Source organism: Lissotriton vulgaris, chromosome 1_1 (assembly GCF_964263255.1).
Source record: "Lissotriton vulgaris chromosome 1_1, aLisVul1.2, whole genome shotgun sequence".
Taxonomy (NCBI): domain Eukaryota; kingdom Metazoa; phylum Chordata; class Amphibia; order Caudata; family Salamandridae; genus Lissotriton; species Lissotriton vulgaris.
The window spans coordinates 1,962,745,897-1,962,766,960 of record NC_141685.1 but is presented as its reverse complement, the minus strand read 5'-3'; the positions used below and the strand labels follow the sequence as shown (position 1 = coordinate 1,962,766,960).

Genomic DNA, 21,064 nt, shown 5'->3' with positions numbered 1-21,064 from the left:
AGGAGATGATGAAAATACCATATGATGAGTTATGCACTCAGGCTCATCCAGTGGACGACCTGTGAATGTGTGACTGGCCGTTCATACTGTTTCCCTATGGAGGTCTGTTTGTTTTGTCAGGACATCACTGTAAAATATTTTAGGCATTGCATCTTATTTAAGCCCTACCACTTGTAAAGTTCTGCATGGCACAGCATTGAGAAGTAATTATTTGAATGATAGCCAACATTTCCTTGCATTTATAGCGTGTTTAACTAGAACACTTTCAAGCCAGAGGTATAACCACACGCATTTGTGGGAGTTGTTTTATTTTTCTCACTTTAAATGCATTCGAAACTGGGCTGAAGCTAGCATAATCTGTGTTTACACTGTCCTCCATCTCAAATTACTGTCGTCGTATACCATGTGGGGCCTAGCAGTACTGGTTCTTGTTCTAGATAAAGAAGTGTGAGTGTTCTATAACAATTAAAAAGCATTCCCAGAGACTTCTCCCAGCACCGCCCTTCATCAAGGACATTAACCTGTCCAGGCTATTGGTATCAAATATATCCACTAGAATGCTTGAATAAACTGTGAGACTGACTAAATCCAATGTATAAATACTGCTATGAGAGAATCCCCTGATATATTCTGTAGTAAAATGGTTCCTCTTGCTTGTTCCCCATTGGTGCACATCCTGAGTACCATATATCTCTGTAAGATATATATGAAAGTCTTGCACTAAAGTCCTACAAAAGGATGAGCATTTCTCTGTACCCTGAAACGCCCGATTTCCCACATTTAGAAGGTGAATCATTGCCGGACTTTCAGTAGCACTTTGCTGGTTTCTTTATACTTCTGAACTGTTAGCTGTGCAGCTAATCTTAATGATTGCATATTTCACGTATTTTGCCTATGTGTCTGTCATTTTTATTAGAATGCCAGAGTATGGATTATTGAAATTGATCTCAGATGTATTTTTGATGAGTCCACTCAAGGGGTACCAAAGTCCATATCGGGACTACACCACTCCCGGTCCCAGCTGTTGGTGTGCTTGATCATTTAAGACAGGTTAGCGTGCCGATAGATGTGGTAGCAGAGGTGAGGTTTTCAATTGAATCCGAACAGTAATTGACAAACTAATTAGCTATAGAACAGAGTACTGCATCTTCACGGTCCAGACGGTCTCACCCAATCTCCCCACCCCGAGATTTAAATAGTTCCAGTCCCAAACGATCCTGGATTCGGGGAGATAAGTTAGATTCGAGGGTGCAATAGTTATTGATGGTATTATTTGATTTTTTTTAAATTGACAAATGTAAGAGCTGTCATGCACATGGTATAGATCTAAAGAGAGGTACCTCACATTACAGTTCTTAACTATTGAACTTGCCTGCTAAGGTGAGGTGTATTGTGGGGCACTGTCAGCTACACTAAGATAGGGATTGTATCTTTTCTTGCACAATTGTACTAATTTAACCCGGTGGCAGCTCATTCCTTAGTGCATGGGAACAAACGTGTTGAGTACATTGACTTTTGCAGGTCGAGGGTCTACTGCTGAGAGAAAGTAGGTAATATTCTCGCTATTGTAGAGATGTTGGTCTGGTGAATGCATGCAAATGGGGAGAATCATTGTGAAAAGTGGTACTGTAAAATCTAGCAGTATTCGGGCATTGCGTCAACAAGGTACAGCACAGGGATTGGCTGGCAGGTGCCGTAGTCATGCAGTGATAAGGTCACCTTTGATAGGGGCACACTGGTATTGGTCAAGAGAACATGTGCCCCTTAGTGCAGAGTAAGTGAGCAATTGAAATTACTGCATTGCAATTGCATTGCATTGAAATTGAGAGGGACTGAAAGCATGCCAGAATGGGAAACCCCTTGTCAAAGAAGGTGAGGACTAGGTTCCCCCAGAATACACACGAGCAAGGGAAATGGCAGCCAGTAAAGGATTACACATGTGCATATAGCTTAGCCAATTGCACAAATACACATCCAAAGATGGGGAATTATGATTCCCACTAAGCTGGACCTTCCAAATCCCTCAAATAGAGAATCTGAGTAAACAAATCTATGACTTAAAGCCGCAGCCAAGAACCATACAATTTGAAGCTTAAGGCCCAGATGCATGAAGCTATAAACGGCTCGCAAAGGGGCAGATTCTCAGAATCTGCCCCTTTGCGACCGGTATTTTTGCATTTGGGATGCATCATCCCAAATGCAAAAATCACAATTTAAGAAATCGCTAAATTGCGATTACTTAAATTGCTATTGCATTTAAGGAATCTCAAATTGAGATTCCTTAAATACAATGCATTAAAGTTAAAAAATTAGCGATTTCGCTAATAGGGGGCGCAAATTAACATGAAGTTAAACTTCATGGTAATTTGCAAAAACTTTGAAAAATGCACTAAAGTGCATTTTTCAAAGTTCCATTTTACACACAGACATGCCCTTAGGGCATGTGTGTGTGCAAAATGTACCCATATGCAGATTTCAGGGGTGCAACAGGGTGTCCTTTTGACACCCTGGCACCCTTGAAATTGCAATCTCAATTTGCGATTCTCTAATTGAGAATCGCGCGGCCCCAGAGCCTGGCCAGCAGGTCTAATGGGAAACCTAGAGCGTCTATCAAAGGGCAAGACCAGAGCCCATCATAACGAGGTAAAAACAGACATCATCCCCATACAGGTGTGCCATGCACGCGCTGGAGCGGGCATTGTGCTGGAGCACCGCAACAGCTGCCGCCGCCATGGACTTCACCCCGAGCCCCCCGGAGAGAGATGAGCATGAAGCGAAGCTGCTGGGAGAGGGGCCTCCACATCGGCCTCGCCGTGTACCCCCCGCCCGGCCGGCCTCTCCCTGCCACGGCACCGCCCGCACCAGCACCTCACGCCCGGCAGAGCCAGCACCTCGCTGCCAGACCCCAGGGCCAGCAGCGCGCTCAGCGGGTCTGAGGAGAAGGGCTCCACCGGTCTCAACAACTCCGGCAACGCCGCCATCTTAGAGCGGGCAGAGTGCGGGATCAGTGAGAGGCAGCGAGGCAGTATCCCCCCGCACGCAAGGCCGCCCAGACCCCCAGGCAAACTACCTGCTGATACAAGGGGGAAATACTATGCCGCTTGGGGCAGTAACCTGCTAACAAGCCGCGGCCTCGATCTTTGCTGAACCACGGCCTCGATCTTTGCCGGACATCCCCCTCCCGCCCTGCCCCCAACCCAGCCCTCCTGGACTTCTTTTCTTTTTCTTGTGTCTTTACCGCCATTTCGCTGCTGCTCTCGGCCACATTTCTTTGGACCCGCCACGAGATCCGTGACAAACGTGGTGTCAGCAGGAGACTACCACACTGTTAGCAAGTCAACTCTATTGAATTATCCTTCTCTTCTCCTCTATCATCCCAATCTACCATCAGCCAACAACTCCCCCCCAACATTCATACCCCAACATGCCCATCTGCCCCTCCATGTCACGACCCCTCTATAGCCCCATCTACTCTATTCCACCCTGACCCTTTCGCTAAAGACACCTTAACCAAAAACAATGCCGCCTGGACGGAATTTCAGCCAGTTTCTGAATCTACTGTCCTCAATATCATCTCTAAACTCAAACCATCTTCTCACACGAATGACCCCCTACCCGCCCAATTTGTCCAGGAACTTAAACACACCATTGCCCCCATCTGGACTAATATCATCAATTCCTCCCTGGCCACGGGTTGCGTGCCAGCATCCCTTCAACTTGGTCAAATCTCTCCCATCCTTAAAATCCCCACAGCTGATCCTAATGACCTGAACAACCTACGCCCTATCTCTAATCTTCCCTTCCTCTCCAAAGCACTTGAAAAATGTGTAATTTTCCAATTAGACAAACATATCACTTCCTTCAATCTCCTCAACGTTTTCCAATCTGGTTTTAGAAAAGGTTGCAGCACTGAAACTGCCATGCTCAACATCACTGATGACATTCATCGCTCCCTAGACAAAGGCGAATCCTCCCTCCTTATCCTCCTTGACCTCTCTGCGGCGTTCGACACTGTCCACCATCCCACCCTTCTCAATACTCTTAAAGACCGCTTTGGGTTGGAGGGCATTGTTCACCAATGGTTCTCTTCCTATCTCCAAAACAGATCCCAGCAAATTAAACTCAGTCACTGCCTCTCCAAACCTCAACCTGTCTCACTTGGGGTCCCTCAAGGCTCTCTCCTTTCTCCTACCCTATTTAATTTATTCATGGAACCACTCACCCTCATCCTTAAACAGACCAATATTAGTTATCACCTCTATGTGGATGACACACAACTTTACTACAAGATTAAATCCCGCCATGACATCCATCTCCTCAACGATGCCTTGAATAAAGTCCAAGCCTGGTTCCATCTCAACCATCTCAAATTGAATCCCAAAAAAACTGAAGTCATTCTTTTCTCCCCCAAAAATTGCTCTCTACCCATTCAAACCTGGCTCAATGACATCAATGCACTCAACTGCTCCCTCTCCACTTCTAACTCGGTCAAATCCTTGGGCATCAGCATTGATAACAATCTTACCCTCATCCCACACATTAAAAATGCAGCGAAAGGTGCTCTCTTCTCCCTTCTCCACCTTAAAAAAATCAAACCTTTCATTCCTGCAGACGATTTCAAAATTGTTGTTCAATCTCTTGTACTTTCTAGACTTGATTATGGTAACGCCACCCTGGCCGGCACCCCTAAAGTCCACCTTACCCCGATCAAATCTGTCCTCAACTGGCTGCTAGACTCATCTCTGATTGTAAACGTTTCGATCACATTTCTCCTATCCTCAAAAACCTTAACTGGCTCCCAATTGAAGGTAGATCCACCTTCAAGTTGGCATGTATTACTCACAAAGCCCTTCACCAGAACACCCCCCCTTACCTCTCTAACAAACTACAAAAAGCTGGGTGCTCTAGGTCCTTGAGAAGCACCAACGCACTCGTCCTCATCCCCCCGAGACTCAATTGTACAAAGACACAATCACGTGCATTCTCTGGTAATGCCCCTACGATTTGGAACTCGCTCCCCAAAGATCTTCGCTGCAACCCCTCCTACCCTCTCTTCAAAAAAAGACTCAAGGTGCTTCTTCTAAATAAATATTGGGGCACCTAATAGTCCCTATTCAGATTCAGTCCTTATTTCATTCTCATCCACCCAACCCGTCTCTCTTATTTTCTTATTACCTCCCCTCCTTTTTACACTACCCTTTTCTCTCCTATATTTCTAGCCACCCTCATCCCCCCTACCTACCCCTAATTTACTCCCTTTCCTCAATTCTCCTCTTTTAACTGATATGTTTGTTCACATGCCAGTTTTTATTCACTCTGTAACTGTACTCCATTTTGTTCTAGATGTTTACTTGTTCTTATGTTTATTATGAGTACTAGTTATGTTTTCTTTTTATCTGTCTGTAAAGCGCTCTGATACTCCTGGGTCCAGTAGCGCTATATAAACCTTTTAAATAAAATAAAAATAAAATAAATAAATGACCTACCTGAAATCTGCAGTGCCTTAATGTGAGGTGCCCACCCGACGACAACAACCCACCATGCCTTGACGCCTGTGGGCTTTCTTCCCTGATCCCTGGTCTCCGGATTGAACGCCTCTGCCCCAGCTCCTCATGGACGATGAGGCTGTGACTTTATTGCGGACTGCCTCCCCCCCCCCCCCCCCCCCCCCCGGACTTGCTGGCTATGGCAGCCCTCTTCCTGGACTTGGACCTTTGAGCTCCTCACCATTTTCTTTTATGACTCGCTTCTTCTTCTACCTTTTTCCTCCGCCATTTTAGCGATCTCTGACCTCCCCCTCTGTCCCAGTGACCTTTCTTTTGTCTCTCCTGTTGTCTCTGACACACTCCTCGCTGTCTTACTCATTACTATCTGCTTCCCTCTCTCATTTGTCTCACTTTCCTGCCCTTCTCTGTCCCTCCCCACTTAACGGAACTATGCTTTTCTGTAAATAGAGATAACTCTAATCACTCGTATATGCAGTAGACCTTTGTACTCTCTACCATTCCTATGTGATTCTTAGAGTATATCCATTCGTATCCCTTCCCTATGTATATAGAGATAACTCTAATCACTAATATATGCAGTAGACCTTTGTACTCTCTACCATTCCTATGTGACGCTTAGAGTATATCCATTCATATCCCTTCCCTATGTATATAAAGATAACTATAATCACCAGTCTCTTCTTTGTGTGACTTTACATCTTGTACATTTGAATTTTTTTTTCTGTGTGTATCTTTTATGTAACGCATGTAATCCTAAGTCCTTATGTTTTGCAACTGGCTCTTATGTAAAGCGCTCTGACACCTTTGTGTAAAGTTTGCGCTATTTAAAACCGCATTAAATAAATAAAATAAATAAAATAAATAAAGATTCATTAATTGCGACTCGCAATTTGCGAGTCGCATTTAAGGAATTTTAAGAAATCGCTAATTTTTTAGTGATTTCTTCATGCATAGCAATTCCTTATTAGCGAATCCTTATTTTTCGCTAGTAAGGAATAGCAAAATGGGTGCTTGATGCATCTGGGGGTAAATTCTTCGGGAGCAAATGGCAAGTAAAAATAGAAAAAATACATTTTAATTAAAAATCCACAAAAGGACACACTCATGTACAAGCGTGCAGGATGAGTATAGGTAGAGAAGGTGGAGGGAAGAAATCATTAAAACTGTTGGGACCTATCTCTTGATAGAAAGCAAAGTGGGGGAGAGGGAAAAACCCAAAATGGAAAAAAACACAGAGTGAGGAGAACGTCATCATAGACGAGCTCCCAAGCAGTTGACCACCTCCATACAATGCTGCAGCCATTCACTGAGTGTCACAGCCCCAGCAGTAACTGAAACTGGGACGGTCACAGAATCCCCTCCAGAAGCTTGCACACTTCCAGGCTATACAGAAACTGCTAACTCATCCCCTGTTCAGATCCCTGAGCCTGTGGCATAAGGGCATTACCCTTGTCAAGTACAGCAATTGCTTCCACAGTTGAGGCACTTGTTAGTACTCTACTGAGTCTACCTATTCCAACTGTACCTCAGGAGCCTGCACCAAGACCCAGTGTGATTTCATTAGGACCCCCGCAAGGACAGTGTTTGAGCAGCAGTGCAATGGGAGGACAGACCACTTTTACAGCTTTGCCAGTTAACCTGGCAGGCACAGGCCAAACCCACAGTGGCTTAATGTCGCTAAGCTGAAACCTGAATTCGTAAAAAATATTAGTGGAAATGTGGGCAATGGCTTTCCTAGGGCATTACAATGAGAGTGAGTTGCCCTACATGAGCAAGGAAGCAGTGAGTGGCAAGGGATGTGTATACAGGGATGGAAATGGTGGCGGATGTGTGCAGAATTGAAATAACTCTGCGAAAGAAGTTGCACAAGAATGCTAGGATGGCAATGGGTGAGAAAGAGTTAAAGCTGCTGAAGATTAGAGGTTAAGGCAGTGGTTCCCAATCTGAGCGCCACCAGACATAGCCAGGGGCGCCGTGACACAATACTTCAATATCCCCGACTTGTGCAATTACTTTGCATTTTGTAAGCTCGCTATCTAAAATATGTTTTGGTAAAGGTAGATGAAACTCCCTCTTGTACCACTAGATGGCGGTGCGACATGTAAAATAGCACATTAACGTCTCCAGTTTGTCAGATATTAACGCAGTTCACACAAACTATAACTGAGCCATTAAGTGAGTTTATTGAAGTTAACAATCTATGAATTTGTTGAGGAAATATCTTATTCTTAGTCATCTCCTCTTCATGAAGGACTCCTTAGATCATTGGCTAAAAGAAAGCTACGTGTGCATTTGGGAACTCTGTAGCTTTGAGAATTAAGTTACAAGGCTGGATTGCATCCTGGTCTGTGGTTTAAAGGGATTCAAGCATGACAATATCATCAGCAGGAGTTCACTTGAAACATGGCCTCCAAGTGCTTCCTGGAAACCTCCAAAAATTGAAGCAACTAGAAATATTTGCCCTTTGCTTTGTCAGAGTTCCTGACATTTCTGCACTTTTACGGACAAGCACATTTCTAATTATTCCTTCATATAGTAACCCACACTTTTTTAAAAGAAAGTGTGACCTGCAACGAGCAGCCCAGGTCATATATAGTGGGTCTTCTAACTAGTCACACTTTTTCTTCACTATGAAGATCGCTCAGTAACACAATTCCCAACTACCTGGCTCATACATAGAATTAAATAGACATGGTAAAAGGCACTCCAGTGGAGATTCTAGGAGGGTGTTGGAGTGGTACCTACCTCTCAAGCTGTACTTCAGGTGAAGCTAAACAGGGAGCAGATCCTGTTAAGTCTCTAGTTTTAGCTTGTTAGCGGTCTTGCTTGGGTTCTGATGTAATTCCTGATCAGCCTCAGTCTACCTGCTGCTGACCTGGTCGAAAAGACTGTCTTCAAGCTTGCAGTCACCACAGGGTCACGGGCGAATTTAAAACTACTAAAGCTATCAGTAGCAGGTAGTGCTGTTTTGGGATAGCTGTCTTGCTACATTATATTTTTAAATGTTGCTTGTATGATTTGTTTTACCATCACCAACTCGTACAAAGATTGAGACTTAAGCATTGTACAGATGCCTCTGTACTTCCACTTGTCATGCTCCAGCACTCTACACCTCCATTCTTGAAGCCTGGAAGTTGGTAAAAGTGTATGCTTTTTGATTGTTCTCCCAAAAACTTTAAAATCAATGTCATTTCTCCCCGACCTCTAAAGTATGTGGTTTAGGTTTTACCAGCGGCGTCACTAGGGGGGTGCGGGGGGTGCGGACCGCACCGGGTGACACCACCTCATGGGGTGACACCAATCTAGTTACGCTGTGTAATACAGCTCTGGCGGTGACAGAGAGCACACATTACATGCAGTTATGCAGCTCTGTCAAGTGTCACACATCTCGCGTTTTACTACTAACGCATTTTAAGTCTATTTGCATTACCCCAAGCAAAAATATTGTCACGTACATCAGCTAATTATAAAAGTTGAGCATGTTACCTCGTTTTGAGATCTATAGTTTCCTCTGCCTATACACACGTAGGTCAAGGGAACTCAGCAGCCAATTAGTGTTCTCTTGCAAGTTATGATGAGGCTGGCTGATTCACCCTGGTTGGACGGCTTTTTATTTGTGAGCGCAGTGATTGGTCACTCCCTTACGCACGTGCGTGCTGTGTGCAGCCTGTTGTGCACCGCGTGATTTACCACTGCTCGGCCAGAAGTGTGTGTGGTGGTAAGGGAAGTTTGGCAGTCACTTAAGTGTGACCCACTGGACTGAGTATACAGCGCTAGACAAAAGAGCATCAGAATCCTAGCAAGGGTGTTTTGGCCGCATGACGCTGATATCGCCTAACAGCAACTGTTTGGGGTTTTTCAAGGCTCGATGGATGGTGGCAGGTGAGAAGAGTTTTATCGGCCCTTTTCATGATGACGTGTAATGAATCTGCATTCTTGAGACACTTAAAACTGCTAATGGATTTTCCGTAGCTCTGTATGAAAATGAGGCCTGCAATGCCGTTTCCTTTGCTGGGCCTCTTTGTGAAGATTCACTTTTGCTACCTGTTCTGCTCAAATTTATGGGATTGGGAATGAAGATTTCTTCCCCTCTGTCACATTTGCTGTGCTGCCTACACTGTGTGTCTTTTGTGTGCATATGTCGCTTGCTTTGCCATCCCAGAAGGCCTATGTGCTATTCGGGCAGGTCAGTGCACCGGTGCAGAGTGTCAGACCCAGATCAGCACCGGAGCAGTCTCTCTGGCTGCCGGTAAGAATGCCTACAAGGGCCAGGTCATGGTGGCGGAGTGGCAAGAGGAGCTTTCGTTTGAACAGCTGGAGGTCCTGAGGTCGTCGCTCAGTGACAGTGCAATATTAATGAGAACATGGGAGTGTTGTGTGGTGCAATAACCACTACTGAAGAACAGAATTACCCTTAAGTAAACTATTCGTTTATTGGAAGCTCTCACTGCAAAGGCTTAGACAAGCTGCACTGTAAACCAGTCTTGCCAAGATGTATAGTGAACAGGCCTCTGTGTGCTCGTGTGACACATGTTTTGCCACAGATGCACCTTATGGGTAAGTGCTCAGCCTACCTCTCATACAAACCAGCTGAGCTATTTCAGTTGTCGTAGCTGCCAAGTGGCTGTGTCGTCTTTTCATATTTTTAGCAAGTAGTATCAAAAGTCTCAAAATGTAACATCATGTAGGTTAATAAGTTAGAAGTATAATACAGTGTTTCACAGGATAAAGAGCTGTTTAGCAAGTACACATGAAATAGTCCTTCATACTAAAAGAGGCAGTAGCGCTGAATATGAACAGGAGTCATCAAGACTTGGGAGAGTGGAGGAGAGAGAGAGGGACGAGGGTAAAAGTGGTGCAACAGGAGGAAGTATGGACAAAAGGAAGAGCGTGAAATCAGTAGGGACTGAGAGAAGAGTAATACAAGAGACAAAGGGTGATGGAAGAGAGCTGGATGGAAAGATACACTTTCCCTCGTCTTCATTACTGGATTTTTCTCACGATAAAGTGTTACTCATAGTTGTTGAAATGTCACTCATAATTATACTGAAAAAATGGAAATGTCACACATAGCAATCCAAAACCTTGGCAGCTATGGTTATGTTAGTGCACTATGCAAGCGCACCTGCTTCCAACAAATACTGCAGTGCACGCCACGCACGCACCACCTACTAGCATAGTGGTGATGGTGCGATGCGCTGCGGTGTACCCAGTTTGTGGGTCATTGGGCTGTCAATCTTATAGCGCTACCAATGACAGCCCTGGGCCAGGCCCCGAGCTGGGCTCCTCTGATGCGCGCCACCACCACGCGCTTAGACTGAGTGGAGACAGTCTCGGGAGGGTAGGGTTGCTGGGCGATTTGCAGAAACCCTACGGTAGGGGCCCAGCCACCACCACAGTGGAGTCTAAAGAAAAGGGAAGATGTCACTGTGACTGTGAGAAATATACACATCATGGGGCTGTGTGCTGATCACATGTGAACCTTACCTCAAGCTAATGATGGGACGCCATTTGCAGCATCATTTGAATGTTTTTTTTTTCGGTCTGTGAGATAGGGCGACAGTGCATGCGTCTTTCTTTCTGTCTCCGTTTCACGCAGCATTAATGAACTGGCCTACTGCCGGACGCTGTGTCATACGCAGCCGCTGTCGAAGCATTCTGACCTTTGTCAATGTGAAACGCGTGCTTTCCAGACAGACTCCGGATGGAGGCCGATTCAAACATCCATTAATCTGAAAACTCAAGGCAAGGCCTCTTCTCTGGGCAGCTGATGCGTCGTTAAATGAAAATAATGTTTCCGGCACCGGATTTTAGTTTTTTAAAGGATTGTAAACTGACAGTGTAGTCCAACTAGGATGGAAATAAATCACAACTACACGTCCTAGCATGCAAAGTTGATGTTTGGTGCCAGTTAGTGTGTTCTACCTGCCAGCGCCTCAAGTTTCCCAACTCCAATCGTCAATAACTAACCTAGTTCCGAACGTTTACGTTGCATTCTGGGACTTGTAGTCCCGTTTTTACAACGGCACAAACTACATAATTGGTTAACCAGTACCGCTTTGTTGTCTGGAAGGTGTACGTTTGTTCTTCCCATTAGCAACTATTGTCCTATATTTCCTCGTAGGCAAAGCTTTGTTAGCTAGAGGGCAAGAAATGATGATGACGTCACACATGGCATCAGCAGTTAAAATAGCGCTCCAATTTGGGAAATTGGTGTACCGTGTGGTAAAGGCTAAGGATTCTGTATGGTCCCGTTATTTGCCAACTGTGTACACTGGCGGACTCGGAGCGGAGGAGGTCCATGCGGTAAGTCGTGAGGTGGTGACACCATGAGTTACCCGCACCGGGTGACACCAACCCTAGTGACACCACTGGGTTTTACTTTAACAACAGTCTTGTGCATTTCCTGTGTATATTCGCAATTTCAAGAGCTGTTGCTTATGACGTAAACTGCATAACTGTAGCCTTCGTTCTTTCACTAAACCCACCGCTCCTTGTCACTCTGTCTAGTTTAACCCTTGGGTGGGTTTATAGATCCCAGTCTGGCACATTTTGCAATACCAAATCAACAGTTGCAGAGTTCTCAAATCGTAAGACACATTAAAAGTGAGAACTATTTAACATACTTGACATCAACACAAGTGATATGAGTGAAATGATAAATATATGTAGAACACCAAAACTTTACTAATGTGGAGAAATGCTAATAGGATTATTGGAGCAGCATTTGTATACATCAAAAGTGGCTCCTTAACAACTAAAATAATTTATAGGAGAGCACCTAATGCTAGTGCCAAATGTTTAAAAACAAAATAAAAAAATATATATTCTACATGCAAACAACAGTGCTGGGGAGTATTCTTTCTCACTTAACCAAATCATTTGTTTTAATTAAACAACTGTTACACTTTTATTTTGTTACATCTATGATTATAATACCTTCACAGCTTCATGCCAATTATTTTCGGGGAATAAAATGGAAGTACTCCAGAGGCCGGGCTTACATTCCCCCAACCGCCCAAAAAAGTAACATAATGGGGAGCCGCGGTCAACGGCCAGTAAGTCAAGGGAGCCGCAGGTGTAAAAAGTTTGGGAACCACTGGGTTAAAGAATCATGTAAGGGAATTAATCTAGGATATTAGAGTATAGTGAAACTGAAAAATTCAAGGAGCTGTGGCCCAGGAAAGAGAAGGTCAAGGTGAAGCAAAAGAAAGAGTGCATAGGAAAACGTGGAAGGAGCTACGGAGGAATGGTAAAGGAGTATCCTTTGGAGAAGTGCAGAGAGGAGCATACGTACATGTACCATTGTCACAATCAGATATTTTCTATTTTAGAATTTCACTCCCAAAATTTAGAGAGACTCCTGACAATTGGTACACACAGATGGAGCAGATTGTGACCATTTCCAAAGTCTTGTGGGAAGATCTGAAGGTGTTATTTGAGGTGGCGTTCCCCGTTCTGTGGGCAGAATGTAAGAGGGAAGTTGATTGGTCGACACAAGAGCCCCCTAGCTTGGTAGCGACAAATGCACCTAAACTAATAGTCAAAACTAAGAGCCTAAAGAGTTGGTGCATGCCTACTTTGAAAAATTGCTGCAGGTGTACAGGGAGCACAGCGGAAAGAAGAATCTGCTGGGGGATAACATGGGAAGTTTTTTGCCTCCTTTGTGCAGGGCCCAAGGTCAGCAACCAGATTATCCAAATTGTCGTCTTCTCACAGAGCAAATCATTTGATGAGATCCTGCAATACGCAAGATACTATAGTGACATGTTGGAAGCCATGCGAAAAGGGCTTAAGGAAAAGTATATGATAGCCCAACCCAGTTAGCACAAAGTGGGGTGACAAAGGGATTTAAAGTTCCACTTCAAGGAACCAAAGTAGATACCAGTTACAGGATGGCAATGCAAGGAGTTTCCCTGACACATGGTGGAATGGAAAGAGAATGAGATAATATGCCAGGGACCAGAATAAGTGCCCTAAAGATGTTTACCCCTTGTCACATTTTCAAAAATGTGGGTCATTGGAAGTGGGAGTTTCATTACAACCCAGATCAGATCACGACTGACAACCAAGCCGCAAGTCTTGGGGAGCAGGGAGAGCTTCCCCCAATACCTAGACCCCCTATGTCAGCCCCAAAGATCCTAAAGTCTGGAATGCTGCCAAATTCCCTTAGCTTACTGCAGATGCAGGTAGGGATTCCACATTCCCAACTGAGCAACCGGTTACCCAAAAACCTGATAATGTTTCAAAATGGCCCAGCTCTTATGATATTCAAGACTTCCACAGATGGTAATAAGGAAAAATACTTATGCCTGAGGGGGGAGGAGGAGGAGGTGTGTGTACCTTGGTAAGTCCTGGAAGTGGAACAGAGTGGACCGTATGTGAACAGAGAGGTTAACGGGCATCCCATATCTTTCCAGGGCATATTAAAAAGTTATCAGGGGTCCATGTAACTTATCGACTACGGCCTTACAAAAAGCATATAAATAGGAGAGGATAATTCAGAATCTCTGGAAAATTAACCAAATTATTGTTCCATTCTACCCTATGGTGCCGAACCCTGCTGTAATTTTGTTCTAAATTCCCCAAGGCTGAGTGGTTCACGATCCTTGCCCTCTGCCAAGCCTTCTTTGTGGTTCCCTTATGCGAAGAGAGACAGTTTCTCCTCAGGTTCCGGTTCTAAGAGAAATTACTTGTGTGGTGTAGTGGCGCAGAAAGGCATTCTGAAAGCTTGTCTTATTTCAACTAGATGAATGAAAAGAATCTAGAGTCTCTGCAGCAATTATGTAGTGTGTCCCTAATAGAGTACATTGATGAACAATGAAGTTTGTAAGCAAGACACGACTGCCAGGCTCAACCATTTCGCTGAGAATGGGCACAAGGTTAAGCTCCCCGAATGTATTCTGTAGAAAGATATTTCCTCTTGCTTGTTCCTGATTTGTGCACATCCTGAAAACCACGTACTTGTGTAAGAGATGCATTGAAGTCTTTGTCTAAAGTCCTATAACAGGACGAGCATTTCTCTTTACCTCAGAACCCCCTCTTTCCCACCTCTAGAAGGCAAATATATGCCAGAATTCATGCAGAACTTTACTGGGTTCCTTATACTTATGGATTGTACGCTTTGCAGCTAATCTTATTGATGGCATGTTTCATATATTTGAATAATAATTGTTTACATTACAATTTTCAAACCATATCTGGTGTCAGTCATTTTTATTTGAATGCCCTAGGACTGCTTATTGAATTTGATCTCAGAGGTGTTTTTGACGAGTTCAATTGGGAAGCACCAAAGTCCATATCGGGACTACACTGCTCCCAGTCCTAGACGTGAGCGTGCTTATGGAATGATCATTTAAGATAGGCTTGTGTGTCAACACACCAAAGCTTTACAAAGTTAAGGTTCTTAGAATATGTCTTTGGACACGACTGCTAATTTAAAAACTATTAAGTATTGTACCTTTTTGTCATTTTATCTTGACTACCAAATTTTCATAACAACTGTGGCACCATGCTATGAAACAGCGGCAATAATTATTAAAAATTATGAAAGTAAAGCACGCAAAGCAAAACAAAATTAATTATACCTGTAATCAATTGAGCATTACATGATACCTTTTGATAATACTTAGTGTATCTTGCAGGCTGAATTGCTATCAAGCAATAATCATTCAGCGTATCTAAGAATGAGGTATGGCAGCTGTGTAACAACAGATTTATGCAAAGCTTTGACGATATGGCCCGTGGTTTCCAGCCTAACCAAGACCGAAAAACAAAAGACCTACTCTAAACTGAGTCGGCTTGGTTCGTTGAGGTAAAGAAAGGACGAGCTACTGGAACACCTTACATACACCAGACAAACCCTTTGGGAAAAATGTAATTACCATTTTGGTATGGTAGTAAACTCTGATCAATATTAGAATTTTTATAAGCTTTGAAAGAGGACTGTTTTTCCGAACTCTGACATTACTTGAAAAATCTTTAAAAAACAATTCACCTAACATTATTGTCCCCTTTTAGAACCGGGCACAAAACCTTAGCAAAGCACATTGTGATGCACAAACTATGGCTAGGTATCGCATGCCTTCGGGGCAATGAGTTCACCTGCAGCAGCATTAACGCTGTGACTCATCATTGCCTATAGAGTAGGGGTGGGCGTAATTTGCGTAATCGCATTACGCAAAACTCTGCGAAACGGTAAAAAATCTTCACAAACACACAGAAATTCTGCAAACACGCTAAAATGCTTGTTCGCGATGCTTTGTTACTGTTCGCAATCGCTGTTTGTGTGTTCGGGGGAAATATCTTGCGAACACGCTTTTGAGAACGCAATCAAGCAAAAATTTCGCGAAGTCGCGGAATGCAGATTTTTGGGCAATTTTGCGTTCTCCACGGAACGCAAAATTACCAAAATTCAGCAAATTCCACAATTGGAACGGAATTTAACGCCCAGGCCTACTATAGAGTGCACAACAATATGTAAGTACCTTATTGAGCCCCTTGCATTGGGTTAAGCTTAATGGAGTGAACAATGAAGAAAGCTGTTTTGTCTGTAGAGGAAGTCCTTTATTGCCTCTCTTGCTATTTGTGTGGATGCGAGCGTGAAAGGACCAAATCTCCCCAATCAGTTTTCCTGACACTCTGATCGTCAAATGACTACCCTTTGGGCTGATGCAAAAATGCGACTGACACACTAGATAAACTAATTGCTAAAATGGGCTGACCCAGGCCCCACTTTCTATATACTAATGGTGGGAGGGCTCAATATTTGAATGCCATTACAAATTGAGCATTGGCTGAAAGGGGCTGAACAAACGTCCCTCTGTATGTATAAAATGTATAGTGTACATTATTCATTACATAAGCTTGGAGAGCCAGTTAAAGCGGTCTCTACCCCAAACCAAAAATAATGACATCCGAACTCAACTTTAATAACTTCTTACAGTTGAGTTCTGACGTCACAGGTCAGGAGACGGAGCATAAGTATAACTAAAGCTGCCATTTGAAGAAAAATGAAACGTTGCTTTTCTTGCTTCTGATCTGTGAAAAGCAGAAAAGATATATTTATGGCAACATGTTTATTTTTCCACTCCTTCGGTAAATATTGAAAAGTTAGACTCTTTCTGCATTTTTCTGAACATTTCCAAATACTGAAGCTTTTTTTCTTTAAAGGGACTTGTATTAAACAGATTCGATTATATTTTTGCAAAAAATATTTTAGCAACACTTTTTTTGATGTGTGTAACTTTGCACTAGAGTTTACATTTGTATTCTTGATATTTGCAAACATGCCCTCTCTTTCACATGAAGGAGCTACGCCGCAAGGATTTTTAGGGGCAGACGTATCAAAGCAATTTTTAGTTTCGCAAAAAAGCAGCGTTTGCGTCTAAAAATTTGTTAAACGGTATGTATGAAGGAAATTGCATAGCAAAATTAAGGAATCGCAAAATTTTTGATTCCTTAATTTTGCATTCAATTACTGCGATTTCTCCTTAAGAAATCGCAAATTACCACCAACTTCAAGTTGGTGGTAATTTGCGATTTCTTTCACAAATGCACTTTTTGGCATTTGTGAAGGTGCCATATGGTGCACATACATGCCCTTAGGGCGTGTATGTGTGCCATATGTGCACAAATGTAAATGTCAGGGGTGCATCAGGGTGTCTTTATGACACCCTTGCACCCTTGAAATTATTCTCAATTTGCGATTCTCAAATTGCGAATCGCAAATTGAGAATAACTTCACATTCATTCCTTTGGGCCTCCTGGCCCATAGAAAAGAATGGGAAATTATTCCTTAATTGCAATTAGCAATTTGCTAATCGCAATTAAGGAATTTTAAGAAATTGCTAAAAAATTGTGATTTTTTTATATACATACCATTTTGCAATTCTCAAATAGCGATTCTCAAAAAAATCGCTATTTGAGAATCTCAAATAGGTATTTTGATACATCTGCCCCTAAGCGGTTTGTGGTAAAGGTGATGGGTGTCGGATAAAGAGCCCTCTGCCGTGCATGACAAGAATACTGCAAGTCGCCCTGAAATTCCGTAACCTTATAAAGAAACTCTGCCTTCGGCCTCGTTTCTCTATATGGTCATTCGATTCATCTGTGCATTGCAATATCCTTATAATGTACTGTACGGGGAACTGTATCTCATATATATCGGAGGACCTTACACTGATATAATCGTTATAACTATGATTGTCAATTAATTATTCATATTAACACTTATGGAAACTGGAAATGAAAATATGTCAATAAACCGATCTTTCTATTCTTTTCAATGCACTGATTCTCTCAAAATATGGAAAGCCTACAAAATAGAGTCAATAATAGCCTGACAAAATAATGTGAAATTAAATAGAAGTCTTACTTCTTATTTTTCTTCCAGAAGTAGCAGGTCAGGGCTACAAGCAAAAGAGCTACAAACGAACCAACGCCAGCTCCGGCTTTGAACCAAAAATCAATTGAGTCGCAGGTGGCAGTTGTTATTTTCGGTAAGGAGACTCCTTTGATGCACTGTTTTGGGTCCTTCCACATGTACACAGTTTCCTGTTAAACAAAAGCATCAGTCATCATTTCTCGTTCACTCCAGTACAAAAGAAAAATACATGCTCTGAAGATTGAAGAAATGCAATTTTGGGATCTGATTAACAATGATATGTAAACTTCCAAAATACTGAATTATAGTTATATAGTTTTGATATTCAATATTGAACTTGAACGGTTGTCTCAAAATTACTGACTAGTGCAAAATCCCGTACAAATGGAAACACAAAAGATTAAACAAAATGCTACGAAGGAACTGGGGGGAAGAGGTTGTTATCTGTATTGGAAGGCCTATCTGACTCTGTGTTTGGTATGATATATTCACAGAACAACAATGCTCATGGGGATTATCCACTTATATGAATGAATGAATGAATGAATGAATGAATGAATGAATGAATGAATGAATGAATTAATGAATGAATGAATGAATGAATGGCAGCATTTGTAGAGCGCACAGCTACTCAGGAAGACTATCCCAGCACTATAATGACCCAGTCAAACCAGCTGCAGCCACTACCGGTGGGAGAACAGGAATAAATTGCAGCTGAAGAAGAGAGCACAATTAACTGCGAAATAGCCAGGTCTTAAGCATTTTCCTGAAACCTGCTAAGTGGGTCACAGATCTGAGGGGCAGGGGAAGAAGGTTCCAGGCTTGGGCTCCATGAATCCCAAATGAACGACCACCTGATCGGGTTCGGCGAATCCTGGGGACAGATGCAAAGTTTAAATTGGATGACCCCAAAGTTCTAGGCGGTGCATAATGAGAGACTCTCCTTCTGAGGTGCTCCGCACCACTTCCGTGAAGGGCCTTCAAAAATAGCACCAGAGTTTTTTTAAAGCTGATCCTCTTTTTTACTAGGAGCCAGTGCAATGCCTTAAGGTGCAGGGTAATATTAGTCCAGGATTTAAGCAGGAGAACCGCTCTGGCTGCTGCATTCTGGACTACCTGTGAACGGTTGAGCAGATACTCAGGGAGACCCAGGTATAGGACATTGACATAGTCCAGTCTGGAGGTAACCAGTGCCTGGACTTCTGTCTTCCTGTGCTAAAATGGCAGAAGGGGGAGACTTTTACTGAGCATCGGCAGCAGCCCAAAGCAAGTGCCTGCTACCAACTGGACCTGGGATCTCATCGAAAGAGTGGTATCAATCAAGATGCCCAGATTTTTAACATGGTTTTGCACCTTGAGAGGAGGTGACATATCCGCAGGCCACCAGCATTTCCACCAAACCACGCGAGGGGAACCAAAGAAGATGACTTCAGATTTCTCTGGATTACATTTAAGCTGGTTCCTCCTAAACCATGAAAACACATTGGAGAGGGAGGTGCTGATCTGCTCACCCTCAAAATTGGCCCCTTGTCACGGGTGAAAAGGAGCTGTCATCAGCCTAAGAGATTATTTTTGTGCCACAAGTCTCCGCCAGCAGTGCCAAAGGGGTCATTTACAAGTTGAAGAGGGTAGGGCTCAGTATCAAGCTCTGAGGAACTCCAACTTTCAGACTGGTAATAGAGGCTGCAAAAGGAGGAGTCCAGACTTCCTTGCCTCTATCCTTGAGAAAGGAGGACAACCACTTCAGAACGGAACCGCCTAATCCACGGTCCCGTAGCCTGTCTAAGAGTCTGCAGTGCAGGACAGTGTCCAAGGCCGCAGACAGATCTACTAAAATCAGAATGGCTTTGCCCCCCTGATCCAGCTTCTCCTTAATATGTTCTGAGACTTCCAACAGGCCGGTCTCTGTACTATAATTGGCTCTGAAACCCGACTGGCTCGGTGCAGAAGATAATTTTTTTCGGCATAGTCTGAAATCACTGTATTGACATTTTTCTCCAAAGCTTTGGAAAAGAACGGCAACAGTGAGATGGGTCTGTAGTTTGCCAACACTGTGGGGTCAGCAGAGAGCTTCTTTGGCAGTGGGAGCCTTTTTGGCACGTTTCCAAATGGACGGCACAAGGCCGGTTGTTAGAGAGGAGTTAAATAGCTTTTTAGCCACAGGATTTAATGTTGTGGCCACCGCAGTCAACAGTTTTGCTGGGCAAGGATCCACAGGGGACCCTGACTTCAGACTCTTGGGAATATCAAGGGATACTTCAGGTTGTAACATAGGAAACTGCATAAGAGCCGGACACACTTTTGAGGAGAGATCCGCAACCAGTGCTGATTGGTCATCAGACTCAAAGACTACAGGAGACCCCGTGAGAAGGAGTCTTGAATCGTCACAATTGTTTCGTGAAAAAAACTTGCTAGTTGGTTAGTCCATTCAGGAGCGAGGGGTAAAACCCTAGCGACAGATGTCGTGGTGGAGAAGGCTTTCACAAATTTGAAGATCCCCTTGCCTTTGTTACTGGCTGACTCTATTTTATCCTTCAGATAGATTTTTTTTATCATCAGGGACTTTTGTGTTTAGGGCCAATTTGTACTCCAATTTCTTATCACAATTAAAATATTTACACCATTTTCTTTCTAGGCATTTGCAGGTACTTTTGCTTATTCTGAGTTGCTCATTAAACCAAGGTGCTGAGAGTCTGGTTTTATAGGAGTGCGTGTGGTCATAGGGGTTAGCGTATAAGCGCTTTGTTCTGCACCCAGGTTTCAAGTTGGAGTACATCTCTCTCAGGATCACCTGATAAAAGAGGAGTGGAGGTTTCCAACGCTTCCCCTGAAACAGTTGGAGAGACACGGTGGAAAGGTCTGTAGTTGTTTATCCATTTATTAGCGGGGTCTGACGGCCCCTAGCTGGGCTAGAAACCTTGAAACCGATAAGGCAGTGATCCGACCATACTATGGGTAGGGGTAGATCAACCATGAGCTCAGATTTGGAAAAGATCTGTGAAAGATTTTGAGTTTCGAGGGCATTAAGAAGCCATTGTTTATGCCCCTCCTGTATACCTGCAAAGTGTGTAAACAATATCACACTGACAAGCACCAAATAGCACTTGTAATCTTGGACCATCACAGAAATCTTATAGGGTTTTCTATAAAGAATCAGGTGTCAGAATCTGGC

At 43.4% G+C, this 21,064-nt stretch overlaps 1 protein-coding gene across 1 annotated transcript in view; it reads right to left on the bottom strand.

Annotated features, from left to right (window-relative positions):
• ELAPOR2 (endosome-lysosome associated apoptosis and autophagy regulator family member 2) overlaps positions 1–21,064 on the bottom strand; it is a 407,006-nt gene that overhangs the window by 48,781 nt on the left and 337,161 nt on the right. The window contains exon 20 of the mRNA XM_086919742.1: positions 17,884–18,062. Coding sequence (XP_086775868.1) covers positions 17,884–18,062 — 179 coding nt within the window. The remainder of the gene's footprint in view (positions 1–17,883; positions 18,063–21,064) is intronic.